The sequence below is a fragment of the Mycteria americana genome, chromosome 1, assembly GCF_035582795.1.
Source record: "Mycteria americana isolate JAX WOST 10 ecotype Jacksonville Zoo and Gardens chromosome 1, USCA_MyAme_1.0, whole genome shotgun sequence".
Lineage (NCBI taxonomy): Eukaryota > Metazoa > Chordata > Aves > Ciconiiformes > Ciconiidae > Mycteria > Mycteria americana.
In genome coordinates this window covers 219,346,220-219,367,421 of record NC_134365.1, presented here as the reverse complement: position 1 = coordinate 219,367,421, position 21,202 = coordinate 219,346,220, and the positions used below count along the sequence as shown (strand labels likewise).

The window sequence follows — 21,202 nt, the reverse complement described above, 5'->3', positions numbered from 1 at the left end:
CAGGGCTGGAAACAGGGCTGTGCTGTGAGGGTGACTCTGGAGTGATCCCCAAGAAAGCAAAGGGAAGACAAGGGGTTTTACCCGGGGGGGATGCAGAGCAGCAGGGAGGGAGCGTGTGTGTGTGTGCAAAGCCGGCTTGACACCCCCCCTTTTCCCCCATAAGGGGGGTCTGCCAGCTCAGGAGTGGCACAGCCGAGCGTGAGTCCTGCCTCCTTCCTCCTTCTCCTCCTCCTCCTCCTCCTCCCAGATGTTCCCTTGTGTGCAGCCATCTGTTGAGCTCCCTCCTCCCTCCTCCTGCGGGGAAGGGGGCAGCCCGCTTGCCCGGCCAGCTGCACGCCTTGGACGAGGAGGAGGAGGAGGAAGAGGAGGGAGAAGGAGGAGGGAGGCAGGGGACACCCGGCCCCAAGCCTTGCTGCTGCCGGCTCCCGGCGGCACCCGCTCCCCGCCGTGCGAACCGGCGCTGCGCGGCCGCCCCGCCGTGGGAACCGGCCCGGCAGCGGGAACCGACCCCGGCCCCGGTGAGTCCCCCCCTGCCGCCCCCGTCCGCTCCCCAGGCTCGCAGGCAGCCGCCCAGGCAGGGGGTGCAGAGCCGCGGGGTGTTGCACACCCCCCCCCCCCAATTCTCGGGGGTTTTTTGGGGGGGGGAGCTCGCTGTATGGGGGGGGGGGGGGGGCTGAGCCCTCCCTGCCGCCTCCCCGGGGAGCTGGGGACGCGCAGGGCCAGCCCTGGGGGTGTCTGCTGGGGACCCCCCCCCTCCGCCCCAACCTCTGAGTGGGGAAACTTTTTTGGTGTGATGAGTTTGCCTCCCGCGGGGGCTCAGCGGCCGGCGGTGCTGGGGGGCATCGGCTGCAAAACACCTCGGGTGCGGGGTGGGGGGGGGGGGGAAGGACAGAGGTCTCGGGTGGAGGTAAACTACTTTTTCCCCACCTCTAGCTTTCCCAAAGGGGGAATTTTGGGGTGCAGAGGGGTGCGTACGAGCCCCCAGCCCGGCTCCCTCGCCCCGAAGGGCCGCAACCGGGGTGGGATAAAGAGTCTCCAGCCGGGATCTCTTCCCCTCTCCTTCCCCCGGTGCAATGGTGGTTCGTAGAGTGCTGGGGATTGCCACGGCTGCAAAGTAATCCGAGCAGCAGCTGGAGGCTCCGCACCGCCTCCCCTGCCCGGCTTCGGGGCTTTGATTTCACACAGGGCTCCCTGTCTCCCCTCCTCTCCCCCCCCGGCTTTTCCCGGCCCTCCCCTCCCAGCAGAGCGGTCGGGGAGAAGAGAGAGAGGATTTTTGGTCGGGTTCTGGTGCTGGGAGGCTCGCAGGGTTTTGCAGCTCACCCAAGGTAAGGGGAGAAAGGAGAAGGGGGGGGGGGGTGTTAAAGCTTAGAGAGGATCGCCTGGATGGGGTGAAGAGGCTTGGAAGGTGCAGAGGGGGGGTCCCCTCCCCCGGGTTGCGGAGATAAGGGCAGGGCAAAGCTCCCTGCCTTGGAATTTCCCATGCCTTTAAGTGGATTAAGCTGGAGGGGAAGGTGTGTTTGGGGGTGGGGGGGGGCGGAAAGGGAGAGGAGGCAGACCAGGGTTTATTTGCTCTCTTATTGAAAAAAAAAAGGGGGGGGGGGAAGAAAGAAAGAAAGAAAGAAAGAAAAAAAGCTGCTGGTTGTGACTTTTGAAGCAGGAGGTCAGAAAGCACAGGGTTCCCCTGATAACGCACACACCCTGTAAACTTTTAAGCCGCTCCATGGAAACTTGTTATTAATGCTGCAGTCATTAAAAGGCGCAGACCACGGCAGATTTATTAGCCCAGTAAACCACAACACGTGCCAGCTCTCTGGAAACAAAAGGGTCCATCAACTTTACTCTTCTGCTTGGGATTTGGGAAGGCTGGGAGGAGAGCGGCGAGGATGGAGCTGGTGGCTTGTGTCGTGGGGAAGTGGCATCGCCTCCGTTAACCGACGCTTTCCATCGCGGTTAGCTGACATAATTCGGTGGCAGCGGAGGCATTTGAGCACGGGTGTAACGAGAGCACGGCGAGCCGCGCCGAGCTCACAGCGTTCATCGTGGCAGCCCGGCGAGGAGCCTCCAAGTCTCCCGAGTCGAAAGATTTCCCCGGGTGTCTGCCATGATAAATCAGCTGCCGTTAGCCTGAATAACCGCATTCACTGAAGTTACAGTAGGAAACTTGTCTGGGTGGACACTGTGCCATTGCTCTGCAGAGAGCAGCCAGTGCCGATCGCCGGCGTTGCGCTGAAATATTGCATTGATCGCCGTTCCAAAGCTCGCCTGGCAGCGCACGGGGCTTTATTGCAGCAGCGGAGAGCAGAGCGAATACCGGGAGAAGAGGCGTGGTGCAAAGGCAGGGTTAGACCAACGCCTCGCCGATCTCTCCGGGAATAAGGAGCACGCTGGATGTGTTAGATGCTGAAAGGACCAGAGGGAGCCTGGTATGTCTCTGGGAGAATTTGCAGGCTAAACTTGGCTGGCTGCTCGCTGTCAGCAGCCAGGCGCTGCAAAGGCAAAGTGGGTTAGTGTCTGCGGTCGTGCTGGCACGGGGCACGGCTCGTGTCCCTTCTCAACCCACGGGAGCCAGTCCCTGTCCCAGAGAGGACACGGGAGGTGCTTGCTCACACGTGGGTTATAAACAGCCCGTCGAGGCCCCGACCTGCGCTCAGCCATCGCCCGTCTCCGCTCCGATGCGGGGTCCCTCTCCGGAGGCGGTGGGTGCACGGGGCGAGCGATGCTCTGGACCGGGGTAGGCAGGATGCTGGGTGGCAGCACCCAGATGGGCTTTCCCTCGCAGCATGCTGCGGGGAGACGCTGCTGGTTTGTGAATGAATTTGAGCAGCTGCTTGCAGAGGCGGTGAGGAGCAATTACAAAATGCCCGGAGGGAAGGAGGACGTGAGGGACATCCCAGGGGACATTAATTTCTGACGGTGGGGTGGACAGGCAGGGAAGGCTGCAGGGTCAGGGGGAGGGTCTCCTGCACACCCCTATTCTTTAAGATTGAGCGCAAGGAATAAAACAGCATTGCACGGGTGGGAGGAAATTGGGAGAAAAGACCTGTAAAACAAAAAACATGCAAAAGTCTTTTTTTTTTTTTCTGTAGGAAAAAGCATCCTGTGCTCCCCCAGCCCCGCAGTGAACAGCAGCGTGGGCCACCCTGGCGCGAGACAGAGCTGGGAAAAAAAGGTGAGCCACCGTCTTCTGGAGGTTTAGAGTTTTCCCTCCATCCCTAACTGCTTTTTTTCTCCTCTTTCAGTCTTCTCCCTCCTCCTCCCCACTTGTCAGCTGGTTGGTGGGGAGAAGCAGAGGCTGGAGGGTGGGATAAGACAAGGCATCCTTGTCCAGCAGCCCTCCTGACCCCCGGCACCCCGGGTTGTGCGCGGTAGCCGCAGCCCTGGCCGCCTGGCAAGCTATCAAAAGAAACTTCCGAATGCTGAGATGTTGAGGGCCGGGAAGAGATAAAGGCTGGCTTGAGCAAGCTGTTTCTTGTCTTAAAACTTGGCACCTAAACCTATCAAGGGGAACATATGAATGGCTCAGCCATTCATTACAGGGAAACCTTGAGATTTTCATTTGTATTGCAATTTTCTTTTTTTTTTTTTTTAATTTCCTGGGAGTTTTCATCGTTCCCTCTTGGAGTATGTAAGATGTGGAGCAGGGAAGGAAAAGGGAAGGAAATACGCACTCTGAGAATTGCCCCGGCCTCCCCCCCGCCCCGCTTGCAGACACTGGAAGAGATTAAACCAACCTGGCTGCCTTAGCACGGGACATTCCTGAGTTGCATTAACCAGGCTGAAAATCTGCCTGTCGGAGCAGTGGCAAACTGGAAAAAAAACACTTTATCTTTGCCGTAGCTGAGTGAAGGGCCATGTGCTGTGTGTAATAGCTGAGTGCCGGCATCTGTGGGTTTTCTTTTCCTTCCCCTTTCCCTCTTCCTGCTTCTTTTTTGCTGTCCATGTATCTGTGATGGCAGATCTCCTCTCTTTTCTCCTGGTTCGTGCCCGGCAGCTCAAACCCAGGGGTGGGGAGAGAAATAAGCACCTTTTTTTTTTGACTTTGAATAAGAGATCCCTCGTCAGAAAAAACTGAGACTTAAACGCAAAGCCGCGGCGTGGCAGATCGGTCAAAGCAGATGTGATTCCTCACCCCGATCACGTCTGAAGTGACAAATGTGCAGGGCTCTCCAAGTGGGGCAGGACACGACCCTGACCCCAAAATCACCCGTTTTCCTCCCATCCTTAAGAATGAGATGTCTGTAGCAGGGGGCATGGCAAGGCCAAGTTTCACACAGCAGGATGGAGGAGACCCTTCCTCCAAAACCCCTTAATCCCCCTGCAAAGGCTCAGTTCCTACCCAAGGTGCAGCCCCTGTATCTGCCCGGGACCGGAGCGTTGCAACCTCTTGCAAGAGATCTCCAGCTCAAAGGATTACAGGATCATAGGGTAACTGAACCTGGCCAGTCTCATGCCTGGGGGAGAGCATTGCTCTCCTGGACTGTCCCCAAATGTCCCAGGGTGATGTCCCTATCTCCTGAACTCACAACATGGTGCATGGTGACCTCCCCTGGCTTTGGGGGAAGGAACAGGGCACAAGGAGCCAGGACCATGTAGCCCATACAGGAGACACATATGAGGATACCGTAATTTGGGAAGTTTTACTCTGCTGGTCAGCAAAATCAGGTCAAATTGGGTTAGGAGGTGGTTTAATACGGGGTTAAATGGAAAAGGAAGATGGTTGTGTGAGTCCTGGGCGACTTGCGGCATCTCCATGGCATGGCAGATGTGCCACAGAGCTGTGCCAAAAACAAGGGTACAGGGATGGGGAGAGGATGGAGCCAGGGGAGGTGAGCAGCACGGGAGGGCAGAGGTCTCTGGAGAGGCAGGCCTGCTGTTGGCAGCCACCGAGACCGCAGCCACGCTTCAGAGTCCACGAACACTGATTTGAGAGGCACTTAGATACTTCTCCACCACAACCGCCTCCCCAGATGTCCTCTTCCTTGTCCCCCAGCCTGGCTGCCCATTTTGCAGAGGGCAAAGCAGGGCTGCTGTCCCCAGGGTGTCCAGACAAGGCAGGAGCTGGACATGGTGCACGAGGACAGTGGTGGCATTTGGCTGGATCAGTTGTGGCAGTGGTGACGTTGGCTGGGGCTTCTGCGTGGGGTGAGACTGGGCCGTATTGGTTTGTGCTCCCTTCCCAGTTAGACTGGTGGGATTTGAACCTGGGGGAACCCATCCCCACACAGGAATGAACACCTCTCGGTCCTGGGGTTAGTCTACCTTAAGGTGTCAGTAGGGATACCGAGGCACGTAAATGGGGACTCATGGTAACACCAGCAGTGAGAAATGGGTCCTGCCGGGGACATGGCTCTCCCAACCCACTTTAGATGACCTTTCCAAAACCCCATGCCAGCCAAGATGGACTGTAGGATCCTGGGCCAGGGAGCAGAGGCAAAGAGTTAAGGGGACCCCACCACACCACATCACTGGGGTGGTCAAGCGTCATCTGGGGTGGGAACCACGGTGAGGATGAAGCCCTGTTGCTAAACCCTTTGTCAGCTTTACCCAGACCCCCTTCCCCTCCCCAAATCCCCCCTTCCCAAATCTTGTAGGAGACCTGCTGGGCGTAGCAAATGTCTCGCGCGCTTTGCCAGGCTGGGGGTAGCTCCTGAAGCCCCGGCTGATGCTCTGCTGGGCGTTTTTGCTGGCGTTCATTGTTCGCAGCGTCACGTTGCAAGAATTACTGGAGGGGGGAGAAAGGCCAGGAGGGGAATGAGACAGGAGCCTCCAACTGTGCTGTTTGCAACAATGACGGCCAGGATTGTATTTATTATCTCCTCAGTGGAGGGTCTGCAGCTGCACGCTGAGAGCCACAGGCGGCAAAGAAGCCTGGAGATTATTGTGCATGAAAAAAAAAACCCAACCACAAAAATAAATAAAAAGCCCACAAAGAAGCCCTGGGCTGGCTGGGGCAGCACTGAGGGACACCCAGCCTAACGTTGCCTCCTCGCTTTGCCCTCCCTTATTGAAGCCAGCAGCCCCGCAGAGCTGTTAGGAGAAGGGAGGTTGGGAGCTGCTGCCTTTCAGAGAGCTAAAGCTGCATGGGGTCTTCTTAAAATCCTCCTGCCAGGGCTGGAGGCATTGCCCAGCCAGAGTCCCACCAGGGTGAATTTCTTTTCCCTCCGCTTTTTGCATGATTTCAGCTGGTGCCAGCCGCCTCTGCTTGCCGGAGCCGGGCAGAGAACCGCAACCAAGGCATGCCGTTGGAGGCAGCATTTGGACAGCTGATTTGCAGCCACCTCTGTTTCAAGGAGAAAGAGCTGGAAAGCCCTTAGAGATACAGGATGATGGGGCTGCTATGAGCTATTTGCTCCTGGTGGGCTGCGTCTCGCCAGGAGGAGCAGAGGCTTCACCCTGGGATGTATCGTCTTCCCCTGGCACCATCCCTCCTCTCCCTTCCTTCCTTCCCCCTGCCCAGCTCATCCCCTCCAGGGGAACCCATCCATGTCTATCCACGCAGTATGGTCCTTCTGCAGCTCAGGCCAGCCCACTGGGGTGTTTGAAAGCAAACCGGGTCAGGGATGCGGGGTATATTCATAGGGGTACATCCATAGACATCACGCCTTTCCCTTGTGGACCAGACAGCTGCTGGTGGGTCCTTGCAACCTGCCCTCTCCTGGGGTGGGACGTGGCATGTGCCATCCCAGGGACCTGCATGGCAGGTGGCATTTCCCAGCCAGGCACGCGATGATATGGCCGAGCAGCTCTATTAACAGTTAAAACCAAGAAGCGTCCATCATGGTTAAGAGGTTTCTTCTCCCCATGCTGCACCTCTTAATGTTTCGCGCTGGCCCGGCGTATGGTGTTTGTCCCAGAGTGCATTCCTCTGGAATTATATCATGTCTCTGGGAGCCAGAGTGCTATGAAAAAGTATCATCGTAGCAGGAGCAGCCACAGGAACTGACTGAGGTTGGGGGTCAGGTGTGGGACAGCATCGTCAAGGGCTGAGGCTATAGGAGAAGCTTGCTAGGATCTTTTTAGCTTTTAATAATTGACCAGCTAAGAAATAAAGTCCTGCCTCAGGTGTTCTATGCTTTAAAAATTCACGTCAGCTTGTTGGTTTTCTTAGCCTGACACCAGGAATGGTCGGAGAGGAGGGGGAAGCGTGTGCAACCCTGATGTTGCAGACGAAGCTGTGATCCATCATTTTTAAATTGATCTTTTGCAAAGGGGGATGCAGCCCTGCAGAAGGAGGGTTTAATCCTCCCAGGGTTACTGCTGTGATTTGGGTAAAGCCTGGGTACTCGCAGCCTCCCTCCGTGCACCACGGCAAGCCCTTGGGCATCAAAGATGATGGGGCAGGGGGATCTGTTGGTAGCTTCACAAGGTCCCGCTACAGCAAAATGCATTAGGGATGGTGTAAAACTCGGTATAAACCTCTCCCTTTGCTATGAAGCTCCGTGCCAAAGGGCTGGTTCGTAAACCTATTTGTGCCAAAATAACTCCTCTGCAACAGAGACCTCCCGTTCTGGTATGTGTCGCCGGGTTTATGATAAAGATCCTGTTCGGGCCGAGTTTGAGGCGGTTAAGAAAATATTTGTGTTCCTGGCTGAGATGAGGTCTGTGTTATGCTCAGCAAGTGCCAGGAGAGCGAGACCTCCTGTTCCTGGAAATGCTCACTGTTAAAAAGCAGAGGGGGAGAACAGGACGCAGGGGCTGTCAGGGGGTAAAAGGATTTGGGGTGGTCACCCCCGGGGTGATGCTGGAGCAGGAGAAAGCCCTGAGCTCCTGCATCCCTTGCGGGTTCCTTGTTTGATGCCATGCGTCCCGGGCTGCTGGGAACTGCCGATGCTCCCAGTTTGAGCGGTCCTGCAGCTGGCATAGCCAGGAGGCAACGGTGGGGCCACCGGGATGCTCACGTCCCCTCTGCTCCTGGCGAGCCCCGTGAAACCCCCCCGGTGCTGCTGGGAGGTGCCGTGCTGCACCGCCGCCTGCCTTCCCCTGCCCGCAGCCGCTCCAGAGGCTCGGCAAACTTCATTTCCTTCCGAGAACGTCTCCTCCGGGCACAAGCACAGCTCGGCGTGAGGCTGGCGAGCAAAATTGCTTGCAAAAGCCACGGGAGACTATTTCCCCAACCCCGAATAAAACCACTATTAACCTGACAGCTTCCTGGGCTGAGCAGGGAAGGGGGATTTTTGTGCAAAACCCTGGTGCCGCTGTGATTTAATTCATAATTTGCCCTGTGCTGGAGGTAGCAGCGACTTTTTCCCACTCGAGGTGAAATTCCGGGGAGTTGGGCTGCTGTTTGCTTCCCAGATGTGGCTTTCCGAGGCACGCAGCTCTTGGGGCGGCAGAAACTGTCCGTATTTCAGCCATGGATGTAAATCAGCTGGAACTCGCCTTAGAGGCTGGCAGACCTGCCCGCACAGGGTTCCTTCTGTCAGAGCCCAAAATACACCGCACCGCACCTTGATTTCCTCCTTGGGGGGGGATGAGGGATGCTGGGGGAGAGATTGCACAAGTGGAATAAACTATTAGCTGTTTAAACACTAGGATGATAAATTACCCGTGGCCTCTCGCAAAGCAGATGGGATTTGTGACATTAACAGTTGGAGCAAAGATTATTTTCACAGGGCTTTCCATTTTTTTTCATAAAGAAAGGATTTTTTTTTTTTTTTTTTTACTTTAAAGAAAAAATAGAGCAGAGGCTGTTTCAGCTGAGCAAGGGACATGGCGTGTTTGAAAACAAACCCATAGTGTGAAGCTGTAGGGTTTGGAGGTGCTGGGTTCCCTCTCGATCAATCCCCTACGTCTTCTCTGCAGCCTGCGTGGTGGGTTGAAGGGCTGCTTGGTTTTGGCTTTGGGGTTGTGAAATGCTTCTGATGCGTAACAATTTGGCTTTGCTCTTGCTAATCTCATCTATCCCGTCCCCTGTAACGTCTATGAAAATCTCCCTGAAGGATGGAGAGCATCGGTGCGATGCTGGTTAATCATTGTGGTTTGGGCTTAGCAGTTTCTGCGTCTGGAGATGCGAAAAGCATATGGAGATAACTGAGATATGGGGAAAAGGAGGAACGGTGTCTTGTTTTTCCCTTCCTCCGCCCTTCTGGCTCTCCACACCCCAAATTCCATGTTTTTTTGGTGAGATTCAAGTCTTGCAAAGATAGACTTGATGCAGAGCAATGTTGTTCTTGTCCAGATCTGGGAGCAGCATCTCACCTCTATTTATGGCAGTTTTGTCCCCTCTTGAAATCACTTGAACGGGGACAAAGCACCCTGCAGAGCAAATAAACCACTGACTTAAGATCTGCCTGTCTTGGCTCTCTCCTGTGATCCCTGGGGACCCACAGGTCAGAGAGGGGAGATCCCATCCTGAGCCCACCCGTGCCCATCACGCCGCCCACCCTGGTCTGCCTTAAATACAGCCGCGTCTCTGCCTTGAGGGAGGAGAGACAACTTTTTCTTTCCATCCCCGGTTTGGTGCCTATTGTATATTATTCTTCCATAGCCTGGTAACGTAAATTCCCGATACCACTGGGTTAATTACTTGCTAACAACTCCCCCTTTGGTGGTGGGGCTTTTGACTGAATGCAAAGGAGGTGCTTTTACATCCATTATTAGAAATCATTAAAGCAGAAAGGAATTCATAGAGAAATATTTTCTTTTTTTTTTTTTCCTCATTCCCTGCATTTAATTCTGATTTTCCCCAGCGAGCGGCAAGACGGAGCAAAAAGTGTTCAGGTACCTGCAGGATGATTTTAGCTCCTGTTCAGGCCCTCAGTGTCTCTTTACATTGAGCCGTAAGGGCTAACGCCACTGTCCCAGTGGCTGAATTTCCCCCCATCCCAATGCTTGCATGTGCTGGCGGGGGAAATAGGGTGAGGAGAAGGAGAAGACTGGGCGACACGTCCCCTTCTGTATATCCTGATGGGTAATTGGGGACGGCTCTGCTGTCTAGGCAGCTTTGCACTTCCCACTGATAAAACCTTCAGTGAAGTGAAGGGTGATAATTTATCACCCAAAAGTGACTCGTGCAATGGCTCCTGATGGAGGGCTCCTTGAAATGGAGCTGAATTTAGAAGAGCCAAGGGACTAATTCTCATCCTGCTGTCACCGACACCTAGAGTAACTCCCAAACCTATCCAAGCAAATGCAGGATCAAACCTAAATAGCAGATACCTCTTGGATTTTCATTAGTGTGGTGAGATTCAAGTCTTGCAAAGATAGACTTGATGCAGAGCAATGTTGTTCTTGTCCAGATCTGGGAGCAGCATCTCACCTCTATTTATGGCAGTTTTGTCCCCTCTTGAAATCACTTGAACGGGGACAAAGCACCCGGCAGAGCTCTCCCTAAATCCAGGAAGTCACAAACACCGGGTATAAAACCGGTATTTGCAAAGCGTACCCCGAACCAGCAAACAAAACATAACTAATGGGTCAGAAAGCCCTGTTCCCATTTACTCCAAAACTCCTTTGTGAGGAAGCACTGATTGGTTTAATAAGCTTTATAGAGGGGGTAAACACAGCTCTCTGCTGCCCGCATGCGAGGACCCCTCCTGCAGGGAAGAGCCGGTCGGAGGCAGGCAGAGCAAAAGCCCGGGCGACCTTTACTTTCAATGGATTCACATACAAAAAAAAAAAGAGTAACCTTGTCAGCAGCAGTTTCTTTATCACGTGAGGGGTGTGTGCCTGCGAGTTAAGGGATTAATAGTCTCTGGCTGTAGGCTGGTTTGAGCCAGCTTTGCTGGCTGCTGCCATTGGCGCATGGGATCTGGAGACGGGGCTGCGATTGCATCTGTGGCGTCATTTGGACTCAGCCTGGGAGAGTCCACACTGGAAAACTGTAGCTGTTACTAGTGCTGCACTTTAGTCGATAACTATTCTTATTTTACAGATTAATTAACTGGAGCAGGGGGGGGAAAGGTCTCTGGAGCAGTTTTGTTGTTGGAGAAGTAACTCAGGAGCATCCTGGTGCTCCGGAGCTGCCGTCCCAGCTGCCTCTTGCAGCCTCTCAAGTATTTAAAGAGAGAAAGAGCCAACTATCTCTTTTTTTTTTTTTTTTTTTTTTCTTTTTTATTGCAGTCTGGAGGATTTATGGCCTCAATCATAACCTATGCAGCTTGTTTCACTTTCCAATAGCATTCCCTTTCCCCTGCCCCCAATTAGTGAATGCGGCCAAGTGGGTCTTGTGGGCCTCGCTATAAAGGCTTTGATTTTTCACTTGGCTGATGCAAGAGGCAGAAGACAATCCCCAAATTTTCTTCCTGATGAAATATTGTTGCTAATCCATCTCCTCTGTCCTTTGCTAGAACAGCAACTGTATTTGGGACAGGCAGACTCCAGCCCTTCCTTTTTGCCTCTTTCCTTTAAAGATTGCTCTATTTGCTGTTAATCCAGAACTAATCCAGCAGCACATTGGCAAGAAACCTGGAAATTACCAGGATCAGTCCACCGCGTCTTAGACACACGGAGAGTCATGTCATACCTGATCTGCTCTAATGGTGGGCTGCTGGTGAAAAGACAGGTCCTGTTTTCCCCATTCCTGCATCAGAGCTGGTAACCCTGCAGCTGGGCAGCCTGATTTGCTGGAAAACTGACCCACCAAAGGGAGAAAAGGAAGATCAGGGGTTTTTTGTTGGATGAGTGAGCTGAACTGATTGATCCTGGGTGCACCTGGTTGCTGGGTGGGACTTGGGTTTGGAGGATGCAGCCAGGGATGGGGTGTGAAGCACCAGCCCAAGGAGAGCAGGCATCCCGCTCCACCACGGTCAAGGGAGAGATGGGGCATCTCCAGGGATGGGTCTGGTCTTAGGTGGGTTTCATCCCCTTCTGGAGCAATTTCTTTCTCTTCACACCATCATAGAGACAACCTGGGGTTTCTGCGCTTCTTACTTATGTACCTCAAGCTTCATTGGGTGACTTTGGGTCTTCAGCCCTGACTCCAGCTGTATTTCAGCTGATGCTTTTCCAAATGACATGTTCGGGGAGGCCAAGCCGTGCAGCATGAACTGGAGGGCCATTTCCTGACTCCATCAAACAACGAACTTTCAAACACCTCCCCTTTGTATTATTTTTTAATTATTCCTTGATTTTTGGCTCTAGGGATTTCAGCTTGGTGGTTGTCAAGGCAACCAGAGGTAGCCTAGGTAGCATCCTCTTCATCTCCGCATTTCCGAGGGGGGGGCCGGTCCCCAAGCAATGGGCTTCCATCCAGGGTGGGATGTGCTAGCACATCTCCCTCGGGTGGGAACGAGGTGGCAAAGTCTCAGCTGTGGATCGGGGAAAACTAGTGAGAAAAGTCTTCAAGGAAGAGGAGAGGGAGGAAATCAAGTGCAGTGAGAAGAGTGAATTTGCAACAACACCATAACAGGTCTTTCCTCTCTCCCACCACCCCAACCATCAGCTGAGACCTGGGTTTCCTCTGCAATCTAGTTTTAAAATCAGATTTTAACGGGGTTTTTTGGCAGGGAAATCTCAATGTGATGTTTCCACCTGGGTCCTGCCACACAATGGTGCAGGGGATGAGCAGAGCAGGAAGGAGGCATCAGGGCATCTACAGGCTCAGGGAGAGATGTGGGATCTGGGGAGAAGGCCAGCACCCTGCTAGGGGCTTGGTCCAACCTTGGCTCCATTACCCACCACTGGGTCTCCTTGGGGTTGTCTCAGGATATTTGTCATGCAGAAAGGACGAGCAAGATACAAAGACCAGAGCCCTGCAGCCACTCCGGGCACCTGAAACGTGGGGGACAATGCTGCACCCCCAGCAGCTCCTGTTGAAATCAGTGGGTATAACAAGCCCCCCAGAGCTGTCAGATAGCCAAAATTTATCCCTGGGATCTCTCCATGCCACAGTAGCCATAGAAATGAAGAGGTCATGGCTGAACCAGCCTGAGAACGGACTGTTTTCTCCCGGTGGCTTTCCCCTCGTCATCCCAGGTGATGGGGCCGGTGGTTTCTGGCCCCTGGTGTTTCCTCCAGGTGAATCTCCCCAGTGCTGCAGGAGGAGAACTCATCTTCCTTTTACAAGGGGATACCTTGGCTTCCTGCCTTTATCAACAGAGCAGCTCGTAGGCAGCAATCCAAAGGCAATTTGATGCGGTTTCAAATGCACGCTGTACACAGATGAACTGTAAATGCCTGCGGCATGTTTCTTTCCCCATTTCAAAGAGCGCTATCGATTGCTCCATGCAATGATGAAGCATGCCTGTACCTGACTAAGCTCTTCGCTGATTATCTGGCAATGCAGGAGTCTGTTTCTTGGACTGGAAGATGACCGGTACCTTTATTTCTCCTATCTTTTATCAGAGCTATTGGCCAAGTGGCTTGTTAGCCTATGGATGCTTCATGCTGCTTCATAAGGGAGCCCTTAACTGGTAATAATGGATTGCATCTCATCTGCAAAGCAATTGCAGACCCAGTAAGGGAGAATTTGGGGCGGTGCTGCAAGGAGGGAAGAGGCAGTAGATGCTGTGCGAATACTTAAGCTGAGCTTTGTGTACTGCATTTCAGCTGTGTAATGTTTTGTGCTTGCTGCTGGCTGGAGCCATGGATGGAGTCACTGTATTTGCCCACTTCTGGTGATCATTTTTGAGGCTGATTGGGAAGGGAATTCCCATGTCAAAAGGGGTTTGAGCAGTCACATATCAAAGCCCAGTGTTGGCTTTGATTCTTCTCTCAGTTAAACTAGGACTTTGGAGATTGCCCTCTTGCTTTTCTTCAGGTGGCCCAGCAGGAGCCCATGAAGGTCTTACCAGTGCTCAGAAAGCCAAGTCTCACACTGATGTGTCTTTGGACCTGCTGGGGTCTGATCCAGGTCCCACCGGAGCCAACAGGATGTCATGAGGAACTGAGCTGGGCTTTCGAAGGAGAAGCTAGGAGGTGCTTTCCCTGTTGAGACATCAAGTGGGAATAACCACTGGGTGGGATTTAGAAGAAGAAATACCAGTAGACTGAGCTGACACTAACGCAGGTACTTCCCCATACATGAGACATTTAACGTTTGGCTTTTTGCTTTTTGAGTTTCCAAAGAGCTCCCCACTGCTGTAATTTCCCCTGGTAATAAAACATTTCAGTGCGTTCCAAATGCAGCTTCATGAAAAAAAACGTAGCATTTGGTTTAGGAGGGACTGCAGAAGGGAGCAAGCTATGGTCTGTCTGCACAGAACCACAGGGAATCAGCCTTGATGTCATTAGGAGAGGGATATCTGGAAACGTGTCTGCAGAAAGGAGCTCTACCCCCTGCGTTCCCTCTGCACACATATGTGTTTTCTCAAGAAACAGTTGAATGGGCTGGGACTAGGGCTCATCTTACTGATTTTCTGTTGTTTCTATAGAATAATGGACCCTGGAGGATTGCGTGTTGGCCTTTAGCAATGCTTTGGTTGCAGGCTATTTGGCCAGAGTCCCAATTTCTGCTCTCTATTTGCAGGAGGTCTGGGAGTTACCGCCAGACAAGTCATATCAATGATCAGGACAATATTTTTGCAGTGCTTTTTTCCCCTTTGCACTTCTTTTGCACATTGGCAAGTAGTCCCTGGTGGGTCTCCTGGGAAGGAGAGCAGGGCCAAGAAGACCATGCTGAAAAGGGAGAGAAACTGCTGCCAAGGGGTAGGTGAGGGAAGATGAAGTGTGAACTTCTAGGAAATGGTCCTGTGAAGGTGCAAGGGCTGTGGGCAAGGCATCTCTACCAGATCAAAGGGTGCGTGGGAAAGATGATACTGCAAGGAAGTTAATAAAGTGCTTTTAAACAGCAGTGGGAAAGGTGAGAATAGAAACCAGGGGGCTGAGGTGGGGATGGGAACGTGTGTATAAAGGGGATTTTTTTTTTTTTTTTAACTAAATGAGTGCTTGGCATGTGAGTCTCTGTTTATCACTAGCAGCATAGCCAAAGAAGACCAGTGCTGATGGATCTGCTTGCTTGGTTTGGTGGGAGATTTTGTTGCCAGCCTCCTGGAGACCTTGTTTGTAAGGCATGAGGAGCTGTCACCCATGACTGCAATGGGAACCAACAAGGACAGCCCTTGCTGCTGCTGCTGACCTGCAAGATGCTGGCATACTCCAATTTACCCTCTCCAGAGATGGAGAGCTAAAGCTTTTTTGGCTGGATGTTGAAATCACGCAGCGGCTGTTGCCCACAGTCGTGCAGAGGAGCTGTTACGATGTGATCTGAAAAGGTCCAGCAAAGCCAGTGAGGTGCAGATCAGATCTGTTCCTGCCTCGACTGTGACGATGGAGGGACAGAAATGTCTTAGATTGAGGAGGAACAAAACCAGAGGGGTGGAGAGAGCTCCTTGCTTGCAGTACTTAATGTAATTAGCAAAGACTCCCCAGAGGCTCTATATGAAACGAATTGGCTCTCTCCAGTCGATGCCTGTGCAGGACACTGGGCCCACCACAGCAGAGTCTGGGTTAGACTGAGCAGTCTTCACTTGATCAGGCGAGGAGCCAAGTGGCCGTTGTCTTTCCTGCCTGCCACCAGCCCGAGGAGGGTTGGTTTTAGCCCTCTTTTTTAGTCAGTTGACATAAAGCAATGATCCTACTTCTAAATTTGCATCTGAAGTCTAAGCAAGGGAGACGTGCTGTCCGTTTGGGCAGTAGGCAACTGGCCTTTCTAGCTCTTCATCCTGGAGGATGTTCTGATGATGCGATTATCTCTGTCATCTATAGGAAATTTGAACAGAGTTTTGGTTTTTCCTTCCCTGATAAGGGTTTTGGACACCTGAGGCTCCCACTGGGCACACAGCCTACATGATTTCTCTGACCTGTCAATGCAGGGTCTTGAACCCGGCTCTCCCAAATCTCACATGATGCCCTGACTTGAAGACCTCTGTGTGCTGAAGTTTGCCAGGCTGTAAAATGACTCAGGGTTTGAGCTGTCATTTAGCTTCTTCCATGGTCCAGTCAAACGGATGCATGTTGGATAGATGTTACACACAGAATCACACAGAATGGTATAGGTTGGAAAAGACCTTTAAGATCATCGAGTCCAACTGTAAACCTGACGCTACCAAGACCACCACTACACCATGTCTCTAAGCACCTCATCCAAACGTCCTTTAAATACCTCCAGGGATGGCGACTCAACCACTTCCCCGGGCAGCCTGTTCCAATGCTGGACAACCCTTTCAGTGAAGTAAAATTTCCTAATATCCAGTCTAAACCTCCCCTGGCGCAACTTCAGGCCATTTCCTTGCTTTAAGGCCATTTCCTTGAGGCCATTTCCATCTTGCTTTAAGGCAGCCTACTGTTCTTACAGCTAATTTCCAGTTGTGTCTTAACTTGGTTATATCTGCAAAGACTGTTAACCCAATATTTTTTGTCACATTAATTTCCCAGTGGGGCTCACAACATGAGAGACAAAGTGGTTGGGACATCCATGCTATTTAAGGGTGTACTTAATCTATCCCTTTGGAAAGACAGAGAAGACGGCATGACTCAAACTGTTACACATCTTCAGTAAAGTAATTTATATGGCAATTAAATCTATTTTCTTACCATCTTGTTTTCCAGGTCAACAATGCAGTTCCTAGCCTGGTTCAATTTGCTGCTTCTTCTTCCTTGTTTTGGTACCACCAAAACCTGCTTCCCTGGCTGCCACTGTGAAGTGGAAAGCTTTGGTCTCTTTGACAGCTTTAGCTTGACCAAGGTGGACTGCAGTGGAATAGGCTCACACATTGTTCCTGTCCCAATCCCTCTGGATACTTCCTACTTGGATCTATCATCAAACAAACTGGAAACAATCAATGAATCGATGCTTACTGGCCCTGGATACACCACCTTGGTGAGCCTCGACCTGAGCTACAACAGAATTGCCAAGATTTCCTCCACAACCTTCTCCAGGCTTCGGTACCTGGAGTCCTTGGACCTGAGTCATAACTCTCTGGAAGTCCTTCCAGAGGACTGTTTCTCCAGTTCTCCTCTGGGCGACATAGATTTGAGCAATAACAAGCTTTTGGATATAGTTATGGACGTTTTTGCTTCAAAAGGTCAAGGAAAACCCCTGAATGTGGATCTATCCAATAATATGCTCAGCACAATTACGAGGCACCGTGAAAAGAGCATCCCCAACATCCAGAACTTAAATCTTTCTGGAAACAGGCTAATGTCTGTGCCAAACCTTCAAGGGATTCCTCTCCGATACTTAAACCTTGACGGGAACCCTCTAGTCAAGATTAAGAAAGGAGACTTCACGGGGCTGAAAGATTTGATTCATTTATCCCTCAGCAGCCTGCGTGGCTTTGGAGAGTTATCTCCTTATAGCTTCAAGGAACTACCAGCCCTCCAAGTTCTGGATTTATCCAGCAATCCCAACCTGAAGTCACTGACTGCTGAAGTTATCTTTGGTCTGAACTCCCTACAAGAGCTCAACCTCTCTGGGACAGGCGTGCCATCCTTACCAAAGACTGTGCTGAAATACCTGCCTTCCATCAAAAGCATCACCTTGGGGAAGAACATACAGTGTCTTAAGACCATCAAAGAAGGACAGTACCACCGACAAATTGGGCTGACCAAAAAGGAGGTCCTCAGTTGCCACGACAGCCACGGGTCCGTAGCAGCAGCGCCTTACGTTTCGTGATGAAAGCTGGGGAGAAGGGGTGGGGAAGGGAGGGCGGGGGGCCGTGGGATTTGTACAGGTGTCGGACTGAGATGGCTTGCAGTGTGCCTTTTGTAAAACTGTTGATAATTTATATATTTGTATACGCCAATACTTGATTGTTTGTGGATTTTATAAACTCTCAAATCCTGGCCCACATCATCTGCAGGCTCCAGATTTTGCCCAGTGCATTGAGTTCCTGCATGCAGCCCATTAGGTCAAGAGCGGTGATGCTGGACAACAGGGACCAAGCTGCTCTGCAGGTCCCAGGGCAGAACAGCCGGTCTGGAGCACACCTTTGTGCCCCAGACACATTTGTAGGAGCAAAGCTACGTCTCTCCAGAGCACACACCAAAACGTACCAACTCCGTAGCTGCTTGGTTACAAACCCATGCATCATCCTTTTTTTAATTATTACTCCCCAAGAAGTGCCTTCTGGATGTTGCCTTCATTAGCAGCACCCTGTTCCCAGTCATGCACTTTCAGTCTTGAAGAAACATTTCCAGACAAACCTGAATACAGGGTGCTCCTAATGTGCTGCTTTTTACATGTTATTTGCATAGGTCAAGAAAACTTTTCCCACAAAAGTCAAGAACTTTTCCCACAATTTTCTCCCTATTTTCCCACCTCGATCCTTTTCACATCAAATTACTTCAGGTCCAACCTTGGCAATGTCTCGTCTTTCTAACCTTAGCGACCTATTGCTCAGAGATGATGTGCAGCGGAGCAAGGGGAGCAGAGGGGTCTGCCAACAGCTGCATCTCACCCAGGAACCAGCCTCCGATGAAGCAAGTTAACTGAGCTGCAAAGTGAAGAGATCATGTAGCCTAGCTTAAAAAAAAAACAAAACCCTCCTCCCTTTCTGGGGAAGCTTGGAAGGAGACCTTGACAGAGATTCTTGTCTTGATGACCTTATCAAACCAAGACGCAGATCCAGAGGATGTGGTGAGCTGTTTCCATGTTGACGTCCCCCATCTGAACACATCTGCGACTCAGCTGGGCTCATGTGAGGCAATTTCCAGCGCTGAAACTCTCTCCAGAACATGCCAGGGGAAGAATTAACACTGACGCCTGCGACCCTGGAGCGCTTTGCCTATCAGGGGAAAGATCTTGGTTTTTTTTTTTTTTCCAGAGTTGTGGTTTTTCTTTCACTCACACAGCTCCTTGGCTGCCAACTGAAATCTGATAAAAAGCTTGGTCCTCAGAGATTTACTCATTTTTTCCTCCATTGCTGAAATGCTGGCAAAGCAAAGGGGAGCCCCTCTCATCCCCCTTCTCCAGGCTAGGAGAAAGCAGGGGAAGGCAGCACAGCTTGACTGGGTGTCGTCTGTGAAGCCTTCAACCTGCTTATAGGAGCTCCTGCGGTGGAGGTGTCTGCTGAGGTCTGTCACACTCTGGTCCACATCTGGCACGCTCTGTCCTGGGGATGGGAAGGGATGTTGTGGATGGGGGTCCTCCTCGGGTTGGTGTGCAGCTTGGTCTCTAAACCCAACCTTGCATCAGGGCAACCTTCAATGTTTGAAGCTGGTTTAGGGGGGTCCATGAACAGGTGATGCAGATATAAACCCATTCCACAACACTTCTTGGGAGCGCTGGGAGGAGCTCAAGCTTTGTCCTCGCACCCCCAAAGGTCTTTGCAAATGGAAAACCTATTGCCCAAAGCAGCTGTCTCCAGGGATGGTTGAAACCCACTGAGCCCATAAAAGCCAGAGTCAACCCCTCACTTTGGATACTGAAATCCCTCTCCCACTTTTTCATCCATCTCCTTTTCAATGATTCGTTTGCGGACCTTAGGGTGGGATTTTAACCCTTTCTTTCAGTGCTGGGGGTTTTCCCCCTCTGCTGAGCCTCTGCAATGCTCAATCAATCAGCCTTCACGGTCACAAGAAACATTGATTTTCTTAAAAAGGCAATGGGACTGCCTACAGGCAGGGATCTGGAGGGGAACAGCAACCAACTGCAGTGCAAGACAGGGGCAGTTTGGGAGGGAGGAGGTGTTTTTTAGTGGATCTTGCCTTTTTAAGAGAATTCTTTTCTGCTGGCAGAAAACGTAATTTTTAAAAAAGTTGTTTAATTTTATAAGTCTGCACATAGATGAAATGTTTCGGGGATCACATACTGTCAAAGTTACTGTCTTTGCGCCACTGTGGTAAATTTAAAACCCGGTGTGACAATCCAATTGAAGACTGCAAGATTTCCTTGTGTAATCTCTCGCTGGCTGCTAGCTAAATAAGTCTTAGCAAAAGCTGGCAAATACCGTTGCTGTGTTAGTTTGTTGTTTTTTTTTAAAGAACCTCTGCAGCATTGTAAGGCTTTGTGATTACTCACAATATAATAAAGTGATTTGGAGGAGAATAAACCCAGATCCCCCGGATTTATTGCCTTAGTGCTGGGAGGGCGGCAGCTGTCGCTGGGTCTGAAGTGCAACACGGCTTCTCTCCTTGCTCTGCTCAGCCCCACCAGCCTCACGAGTGTTGCCTCTCCAAACTGGGGGCAGGATTTGTCCCGCTGTGTTTGGCTCGCTGGGCTCCTCACTGGCAGAAAGGCTTCAGAGCTTCACTGGCGAACTGAAAGGAAATTATGAACACGTGGCAGTGAAGTAGCACAAGAGTATCTGGAGCAAATTTCCTGCTCCAGGATCTGCTCCAAAGCTTTTCAGAGATGGTGGGGATTTCTTCATGGACTTGGCCAACCTGGGACACGGTCTGCTACAGTCGAAAGGCTGGATTTGCAGAGTGGGTGATGCAGGGGGTCCCTACAAGCTCTTTCACAAAACCATGGGGGTGGGACTGGGGGATGAAGGGATGGAGAGCAGCTCTGCGGAGAAGGACTTGGGGGTGCTGGTGGATGAAAAGCTGGACATGAGCAGACAATGTGCACTCGCAGCCCAGAAAGCCAACCGTATCCTGGGCTGCATCCAGAGCAGCGTGGCCAGCAGGGCGAGGGAGGGGATTCTGCCCCTCTGCTCCGCTCTGGTGAGACCCCCCTGCAGTGCTGCGTCCAGCTCGGGGGTCCTCAGCATAAGAAAGACATGGAGCTGTGGGAGCGGGTCCAGAGGAGACCACGGAAATGATCAGAGGGCTGGAACACCTCTGCTGTGGAGAAAGGCTGGGAGAGTTGGGGTTGTTCAGCCTGGAGAAGAGAAGGCTCTGGGGAGACCTTATGGTGGCCTTACAGTACTTAAAGGGGGCTTGTAAGAAAGATGGGGATGGACCTTTTAGCAGGGCCTGTAGCGATAGGACAAGGGGTGATGGTTTTAAACTAAAAAAGGGGAGATTCAGACCTGATATAAGGAAGACATTTTTTACAATGAGGGTGGTGAAACACCGGCACAGGTTGCCCAGAGAGGTGGTAGATGCCCCATCCCTGGAAACATTCAAGGCCAGGTTGGACGGGGCTCTGAGCAACCTGATCTGGTTGAAGATGTCCCTGCCCACGGCAGGGGGGTTGGACCAGGTGACCTTTAAAGGTCCCTTCCAACCCAAACTGTTCTATGATTCTATGATTCTACACACAGGGTCCAGCTTCAGCACTGTTCTCCAAGGAGTGGGGGCTGCTGCATGGAGGGCTAAGAGCATGCAGAGCCATTGCAACCAAAGAATAAATAGAAGCATCTCAGGAGGGCTTTGC

General features: G+C 51.8%; 1 protein-coding gene across 5 annotated transcripts; it reads left to right on the top strand.

Annotated features, from left to right (window-relative positions):
* Positions 1-359: 359 nt before the first annotated feature.
* Positions 360-18,152, top strand: TSKU (tsukushi, small leucine rich proteoglycan). Of its 5 annotated transcripts, none has more exons than XM_075491256.1 (4): positions 362-518; positions 2,290-2,423; positions 3,087-3,169; positions 16,489-18,152. In XM_075491256.1, exon 4 carries the CDS (start codon positions 16,496-16,498, stop codon positions 17,552-17,554), a length of 1,059 nt encoding a protein of 352 aa, XP_075347371.1. In that variant the 5' UTR covers positions 362-518; positions 2,290-2,423; positions 3,087-3,169; positions 16,489-16,495; the 3' UTR covers positions 17,555-18,152. The 5 variants fall into 5 exon arrangements, with proteins under 5 accessions (XP_075347368.1, XP_075347371.1, XP_075347369.1 ...); XM_075491254.1 differs by having other exon boundaries at positions 364-518; positions 2,258-2,423; XM_075491255.1 differs by lacking the exon at positions 362-518 and adding an exon at positions 937-1,325 and having other exon boundaries at positions 2,258-2,423.
* Positions 18,153-21,202: the final 3,050 nt, after the last annotated feature.

Bases quoted from the DNA above. Each gene is read 5' to 3' on its own strand.
- TSKU (XM_075491253.1), top strand. From the start codon at position 16,496: ATGCAGTTCCTAGCCTGGTTCAATTTGCTGCTTCTTCTTCCTTGTTTT.